The 8,861-nt window shown below is 38.1% G+C and overlaps 1 protein-coding gene across 1 annotated transcript in view; it reads left to right on the plus strand.

Moving 5' to 3' along the window:
- Positions 1 to 8,521, plus strand: part of tlcd4a (TLC domain containing 4a) — a 15,361-nt gene extending 6,840 nt beyond the window's left edge. The window contains exons 4-7 of the mRNA XM_005722454.1: positions 590 to 648; positions 870 to 964; positions 6,247 to 6,320; positions 7,578 to 8,521. Coding sequence (XP_005722511.1) covers positions 590 to 648; positions 870 to 964; positions 6,247 to 6,320; positions 7,578 to 7,896 — 547 coding nt within the window. The 3' untranslated portion in view covers positions 7,897 to 8,521. The remainder of the gene's footprint in view (positions 1 to 589; positions 649 to 869; positions 965 to 6,246; positions 6,321 to 7,577) is intronic.
- The last annotated feature ends 340 nt before the right edge of the window (positions 8,522 to 8,861 follow it).

Raw genomic sequence — 8,861 nt, forward strand, 5'->3', positions numbered from 1 at the left:
AATTTCTTGCAGTTTTTGTTTTTATAGAAGTTACTGGTAGCATTAACCTGCTAGCTAGCTTGAGTTGCTAACATCTACTTGTTCTTTTTTGTTCTCTTTTTTTAATACCATAAATTGGTTAGAAATTCTGAATCTCCATGTGTTTGTAAAGTCAATTATACCATTTAAAAAAATTACAAAGAATTATTAGCGTTATGTATTACAATGTACATATGCTATGCTAAAATCAACAGCTAGACAAGTAGCCTAAACCAGAGCTAACCTCAGTCCAAATTTGGAGACGGGTTGCTATCATGCAACCTGTGCAGTTGCCTTGCAATCACGTGTTGTTGCTCAGTGGTTTCGAAGGTATTGTACATTTAACCTCTGGACATGTTGGGGTTTTTTTGTTTGTTTTTTTTCCCCCTCTCTCCTTTTTTTCAATGTGACTGAGGCTAAAGTGTGAATTCTGCCTCACAATACTGCACCCAACATGTGTACACACACACACTTTAATGTAGACTCATTCCTTTGCGCATCTTGTGTCAGAATCTATTTTATCAAGCGTAAGTCACACACAGTACAAATTAATTTCTTATTTTTTCAATAGGGGAGATCCTACACTGGTCAAGACAAACGTTGCAATTACAACAGGCTACCTCATATCGGGTAAGAGAAAGCTTTCAGTTTGTCAGCATAATTTTGTTAAAGTGAGTGAAAAAGAACATGCACATAATAAATTTGCGATAAACTTTGATGCTTGATGACACATTTGTGGTTCAGCCGTACTGTGCCAGCTGCTGTTTTCAAATAGTTCTGTATGCACTTAGATTGCCTTGATTACACCAATGACATGCTGTCCCTCTTTGCCCTCTTCTTCTGTTTTCCAGATTTGCTGCTGATATTTTATTATTGGAAGGCAATAGGCGACAAGTTTTTTGTAGTTCATCATCTGGCAGCGTTGTATGCTTACTACTATGTACTGGTGAGTGCCCTATTGCCCAATAGCAGAACGTGCAGGCAAGATGGGAAAGAGACAACCAAGGGTGAACAGCTATGTCCTTTTTCAGCTGGGTGTGATACATAGCCATGTATAGTCATAGGTGAGCTTAATATGTACGAGGGAGAGCCAGTTTGGTCTGTGTAAGAGATACATCAATCCCATGCAAACACATCAGATAAGTTCTCAGATAGTTAAAGCTTCAGCTCTGTCTTTATTTATTTTATTGCAAGGGAAAAAGTGCTAGAGAAAGTAAAGCATTCTTATCAGTTAGTAAGTAGCAGTATTAGTTTCTTTATTTTTCCATAGCAGAACATTCAGTTTTGGCATTATTCAAGTGTGCGAGTAATAAGATAACTGTTCTTTGGTGGTTGATGCCTTTCCTGAAAATGGCTGATTGGCACATTAACACCTTGAATAGTGTTGTGAAAATTGTAGGAAAAACAGTAATAGTCTTGATGGGATTTAGTTCAGTTTGACGTTTCCGTTTGGCCATGATGTACCTTATAAAACAATAAATCAGCTGTTTGTTGTGCAAGCTGGATCTTGTGTCAGTGGTGCTCATTGTATTTAAAAAAAAAATTCAATTAAAGATAAAAACTTGTGTATGCTGCATTGCTGCCATACACTTTGGTGTGCCAATGGCGACTCTATCCAGCATTTGTAGGTGGCACTGTTCACTCTTGGTTCAATCTGAAACCCTCTAGGTTGCCAGGATCTGTCGCATAATTACGGGAAATGAATGACTATGGTATTTTTTGCATGGAATGCTCAGTGACGGTACTGGCTGATGACCCTCTCCCTGCCCCCCTCCCCCCTCACCTTGCCCTTACAGTTTCTGTGCTTTTTGTTTTACTGACCCCCCCCTTTAAATGTTGTGTGACTCTGGTGTAAGCTAAACTTTTCTGAGCTTAGCACAACTGAATGCTCAACTGTAACCACTGTGTGCATGCTCATAGCTTTGACGCGCTCTACACAGGCAGAGATTTCTGTCCTGTTACTGTGCATGAAAACGAAAAGTATTTACCATTCTTAATTACTTACCTGCCTATCTACAGTACCTTGGCTTCTGCTTGTCTGTCTTTTGTGCCAGAGCCTAGTCCTGGCTCCTCTCTTACACTCCATGCCAAGATGATAAAGTCCATTGCATAATAGATAGGCCCGTTTTTCAAATACCATGCTGAATGTATTCTCAAGGGTCTACTCTAGGAGTCTGGGGGATAAAAATGAACTAGTGCTCCAAAAAGTCTTACATGAACTTTATTTTACAGTTACAGTAAATAAATGCTCTCAGTTCTCTATATTGAGCAAAAACGCAGAAAGGCATGGAATTTGCATCACTCTGATAGTAGCCCCCAATTAATCAAGCTGCTTTTTTTTTTTTTTAATCTAAAAAGATGTTTTTAATTACTTGGCACTAATAGATGTAGTGTAAAGCTTACACTCTACATATTTACGTCTCACTCCCTGCTCTTGTCTATTTTAGTCGCGGCTGGATTTACGGATTATCTTTTCTCTTTTTAATCTGACAGACATTTTATTTACTTTTTCCATCTTTTAGCATTGCTAATGAGAAATATTACCTTTCCGTGTTTCTGTATCTGAACAATAATTGTGTTAGTAATGGCAGTAAAATGGTGTCATATGGTTGGTTTAAGATTCTGACTTAACACTGACTGTAAATCTAGTCGTATCTGTAGAAACGGAACAACTGTATCTAAAACAGTTCGGTAAATGAGATGAAGTAGGCCATACTGTTACTGGACACTCATGACTTTGTTTCTCAGACTAGATCTGAAATGCACATGGAACAGCAGCATGAATGTAGCCGTAATAAATTAGTTGTAATCACCCCCAAAAAGTTGGCTAACCTTTGATGTCATTTTCATTTTATTTAGTTTTGTTCCCACCCAGATTTGTCATATGTTGTCAAAGTCTTATTAGTTAAATGTGTTGAATGTGTTTATGTGGAACTGTTTATGTCAAAACTCTAAATCCACTGTTCCACAGTTCATACTTTGTAGGATGACTGAGAGATAACTGCTGCACATGCTAACTAGCTTATGCAACATGAGCACATGGCTAATTAGCATATCATTGCACATACACATTACCGAAACTCTTTCTCAACCTATATTTCTTAGCCTGCATTCAAACACATGCATTTTACACTAAATAAGCACTCTAAAAATGCTTTTACAGTTGAGCTATTTCACCACAAAGCTTTGCTAACACACCCGAAATGTCCCCAAAGTTAGATGAAGCTAGTGTAGCAATGCCTTCAGATCTGCCATGGCTGTCACGTAATCTTAATAATATCATTGCATTAACTTTCTCTGTTGCTACTTGAACCTTACCTTTATTAAAATATCCTATCACTGTCTCCATTTGTAACATAATGAAGTTCAACAGTGGGGGCAATGGATAGGGCATCATGGGCCAACAAGGTTGTGGATTGTTTTCAGAACCATTGCACTCCAATGAAACATAGCTCTAGCTAAACTGACTCCTATTGAGAAATATTAGTAAAAAAAAATGCAAAATGTAAATTTTTTTTGTTATGCTTTTCTATTAAGTAGCCAATCACAAATATTGCTCAAGTAATTTAATTATTTTGTGTGGCAGCCTTTTGTGCTTATTTAAAAGTTAAGCGTAGCTTCTCAAAAATATTGGATGCATGCTTTCGTTTTTCTCAGTGTTGTAAGTGTTGCTTCTTCTTTGCTTTGTGTTGTGGCATCGTATTTTTTTGTTTCCTTCTAATATATCTGTCTGTCTGTCTGTCCTTTGCTGACTTTAACATAAATGGCCCCTCTTCAAACCTTACATGCAAAAACTACCAAGGTGAAGTTGGGTTGTGTCATCTCCGTTCATGCAAAAACTACCAAAAAGTTGTCATTTAGAAACCCAGAGCAGGTCTTGATCTAGATGGGGACTTTTTTTTATTCCTGTCTTGTCTGCTGTTATTGCTCTTGTGTTGTACTGAGCAGCTATGATGCCCAGTCACAGTATGGACTTACCAGTTCCTAGAGGTACTAGCATGCTAATGCTAGATGGGAATATACAGTTACAAGAAAAGGTTTATGAATCTGTGAAGGATTTCTAGGAATTTTACATTGATTTCTCATAAATGTGGTGTGATATTCATCCAAGTCACAATTGCAGGCAAACACAATATGACTAAACTAATAAAGAAACAGCTATGCTTTTCACAGCTTTATTGAACAGTAACTCATTGGATATGGTGATAAAAGTGCTTATCCGAAAGCTCTAGTTTTGAGTTGTGGCTTCTTTACCATGTGACTGGACATTGCAGTCATTGGTCATTATGTTCAAGCTTTGGAATGACCAAGTCAGACTGACTTTTAACAGGAAGGCGGCGCTGGGTTCATAACCACTGTACTGCAGAGACCTTTCGGTTTGGAGTTTGCATGTTCTCCCTGTGCCTTCCTGAGTTCTCTCTGGGTATTCCGACCTCTCCCCAGGCCTAAGACATGCTTGTTAGGTTAATTGGCAACTGGTCATTGATGTGAATGGTTACCTCTCTCTGTTTATTCTTGTGGTAGACTGGCAACCTGTACAGGTTGTACTCCACCTCTCACCTTTTGACACCAGGAATAGGCTCCAGGCCCCATGACCCTAAATTGGAGAAATGGAAGAAAATTGGTAATCGATTAGAAAGCTTCATTATCATGCTACAGGAAACATTTGATAAAGATGGCTGCTGCCAACGGAGGTTCTAGGAGACACTAAATTTAGTTACTTTTGGACTGGACCCGAGTTATTATTCAGAATCAGTTTATAGGTTGTGTTATTAGTTTAGTCAAACTGTTTTTGTTAAGTGTGACTTGGATTAAGATCAAACCACATTTTTATGAGTAATTATTGTTGAATTCCTAAGGGTTTACAAACCTTTTCTTGTAATTGTAAACTGTTTGTATCACACAGTAAGTATGTTTCTTTGACCAACTTTTGTTACAGCCCTGACGGTAAGTCTTTTCTGTAAAAGTTAGGCTGCTGGCCAAATAACTTTGAATTCTGCATCCTTAATTTGAGCTGTGTTCTGTGCTGAGTTTGTAGCCAGCAGTCGGGAACAAAAAAAATAGTTTTCAAACTGCTGAGTCAAACAGTCTTATTGCAGCAGAAATCGAGATTGAGATCATTACACTTCATTCTAATTAATGCACTTTCTCAATCATGAATCACATTTATTTGAATCTTTCCCTTATTATTGCCTCTAACTTTCCCAATGATTATATTGATGAAGCAGGTTTCAACTACTGTAGCAGTTGAAACCTGCTGCAGATCATCCGTTTCACAAAATAGTAGAATTCAGCACCTAATCCTGTAATGACATGTTTGGCAGTCAAATGTATTGCTTTATACTCTGCATGGCTTCTGATTGCTCCTTGAAATAGTGGCTGGCTGAATGTTTTTATAGTTGTACAGTGTATATATATCAAGTCCTGTTTCTGATATGTGCTCTTTTTAATTGTTGTTGTTATTTAGATGAACGGCCTTTTATGCTACAATGCTTTTTTGTTTTGTTTTTTTAATGATTGTTGTGTTGGGGACTCAGATAATGCAAAAATGCTACATTTTGTGTGGGCATTTCTATATATCGCCTATTATTTTGGGTTTTAAGGATTACCCGATAATAAAGATATTGTTGCAAATTAAAATATTTTTGTCTTAACAGAAACTAAACTAATTTTTTGTGGATGATCTATATAATCTGATTTTGCTCAGAGTAACTGCCCAGATTGAGGGAGTCTTCTCTTTTTTTTTTTTTTTTTTTCTTCTTCTCAGTTTTAATTCCAAAGAAATAATTGACCACTGTAACTTTAATCCATTTGCACTGCAAAATAACAGAAGATTGTTATTTTGTATAATCATTCTTTATTATCTCTTTATGATGAGTTTCTTTTTACAATAAGGAAGGACTCCTCTGTGAAATAGACTCAGGTGACAGTGTAATTTTTGGACTGCAAAAATAAAGGAATACCCTTCTGCTCTGAAGGAGACGACTGTCTTTTTGGGACAACACCTTGAACTACTTAGGACAATATTAAACATAGTTGCACATGGTTAAGGCTGTGGTTTCTTTAAATCTTTGTTTTAATACATTTAACTGTTGACGTCTCAGTCTTGGTAAGAAATGGTGTTTGTGTTGACCCGGTGGTGCACCAGCATCATGCCCATCATTCTTCAGTGGAATTGTTGTTGTTCCTCTCATGTCTTGTCTTCCTGTCCTCATTTTGTTTTTCCAGGGCCAAGGAATGTTGCCTTATTTTGCTAACTTCCGCCTGCTAGCTGAGTTTTCTACACCGTGTGTAAACCAGCGGTATGTACTAGCTTGCTTATGACCTGTTTTTCAGGTATCTTTAGGTCTTTTTTTTAAAAATTTTTTATATATATTTACCTTGGTCATTAGCAAGTGGAATGCATCTCAGGTGACAGCCACAGTTAAGAATATCCTTTTCTACTTTTGCGTCTTCCTTCAGCCTATATTTAGGATTATCATATGGATGACTGTGTGTGTTTAGGAGCTCAAATCTCCACCTGTTGACAGAAAACTCAGTTTAAGGCCCCAGTCATGCAAGTCAACCACCAGTTGTCAAATAAAAATGCAGATTCCTCAAGTGGTTTCTGGAGGTTTCTAGCAGTCGCTAAAGTGTTATTGGTCACCAAGAGATGTGTGACGCTGCACTGAAAACCACCTTTCAATTGCTTTAGTTGCTAGCAGGTTGTTGTGGCTGCCAGTAGTTTGGATGGTAGATACCTACTTGTCTGCAAACACTTGGAAACTACTTGCTAAGCTGTAGTGAGAACTGAAAAAGAGCAACATAAGCTGTTGTGCTTTACCCCTGTAACTGGCACATTTGAAAGTTTTACTCTGAAGGTGAATGAGCGCCAGTTTGTGTTGCTGGTTTCACAGCTACACTACAGCTTGGAGAATAAATGGTGAGTGTTCACAGATGCGCTGGTGTCTTTTAGACAAATCACTGGCCCCCACAACAATCAACAAGGTTTTTCCCCAGTGACTGGAGATTCTGAGGGGAGTCTGTAGGCCATTCTGTAGGCCTGTGTAACTGAGGCCCTTTTAACCTGAGTTCTGGCACAAAGAAGATCACATATGGCTTAGACTTGACTAATATTGAAATTATACCCTGCTGGCCAAGGTATAGTTACCACGCACACACTTACTGATTGCTAAATATTTCCAAAAAGTTACTTAAGACGAGTTCTTTAAAGTCAGATATTTATCGTGCTAGAGCAAAGGATAAAACATCTCTGGGTTTACCTAAGATCTTTGGTAAACCAAATGATTATTACTGGTTCTTAAACTTAATGGATTAGTTAATTTATTTAAAAAAAAATTAAGTCTGGATTGCCTATCGTAAGGTCTTCTACTAGAAAGTTTAATGAACTCATGGTAATTTCCTGTCTACATGTTTTGTGTTCAGATGGTTCTTTGAGATTGAGGTTTTTTTTGTTTTGTTTTGTTTTTTTTTTACTTTAATGTGGCAAGGTACTTACTGTCTTTTAAAATTGAATTGAATACTGTTATTGTTTTCTGAAAAAATGTGCTTTGTTTCAGCTGGTTCTTTGAGGTGTTGGGTTATCCCAAGTCCTCCCGGCCCAACATGGCAAATGGCGTTGCCATGGCAGTGGTGTTTTTCCTCGTCCGCATCGGTGTCATGCCAGTCTACTACAGTCGCATGTATGCGGTCTATGGCACTGAGGCCTTCTACCTGGTGCCATGGGGTGGTCGTGTAGCCTGGATCTGCTCCAGCATCTGCTTGGACATTATGAACGTAATGTGGATGCATAAGATCGCCCGTGGATGTTACAAGGTCCTACGATCAGCACACCGGAGCAAAGCTGGCACACCTCAGGAAAACGGCAAGACGGATTAAGAGAACCAGGTGTCACTGGTGAGAACATGCCACAGCAGAAACACTGACAACACTATGTGCAGTGGCTCGTAGCAAGTTGGACCCTGGCATGCAAGGCTGCTTCATTAGCAGCCTACCTGGGACTTGAGATTACAAGACCACATGCAGTGAGGGAACTTGAAAGCAGGCACAGTGACCGAGATGTACCAATGGACCATTTAAAATGGCCATCCCAAAGCCATGAAATGACCTCTTAGCAATACTGTGTGCATGGCCAATTATTTTTCTTGTGAAGGATTTACCAGAAGAGGTCATCCCGGGACAAAGCGGCTGTTAGCCCAACGACAAATTGTCAAAAAGTTTACCATTCTTTACGAACTTCGTGATCAACAAAAGACTTTTGTATTAATGCTGCTGTCTGAGTCGCAGAATGAAAACGATGAAATAGATGGTGTTGGTGAGGTATGTGAGGAAACCTCCAAAGCATTTTGTGAATCCACATTGATGGTCAGTGTCATAAAATCCTTGTTAGATGCCATTTGAGGGATATGATTAAGAAATAATCAAATTCCATCAAGTGCAGTCTCAGAAGAATTTGTGATTTTATTTTTTTTAATTAAATTAATTTTTTTTTTTTTAAATCACTCAACCCCTTGTAATTTAATTTTTTTTAACCTTTATTTAACCAGGAAGTGAAATTCCAGAGAGTGAGATGTTCTTTTGTGAGTGCCAAAATGCGCAGATACAAACCAGCATTTAAAGTCTATCAGAATAACAGAAGTCATATATGTTCATTTTAAATGTAGGGTTGAAGACGAATCGGTACATATATGCATTTTCTTACTTTTGTCTTGCTGGAGTCGAAGTACATAGGGTTTTAAAGATACATAGGATATTAATTAACTGGTATTATTTAAAAGGAGATGTGCTGAGTACCTTAGAAATACTAAAAGGGAAAGTGAATGTTACTGGTGGTGTCTGTACAA

This window comes from Pundamilia nyererei, unplaced genomic scaffold, assembly GCF_000239375.1.
Source record: "Pundamilia nyererei isolate P.nyererei 1_Seehausen unplaced genomic scaffold, PunNye1.0 scaffold00007, whole genome shotgun sequence".
In the NCBI taxonomy this organism is placed as follows: domain Eukaryota; kingdom Metazoa; phylum Chordata; class Actinopteri; order Cichliformes; family Cichlidae; genus Pundamilia; species Pundamilia nyererei.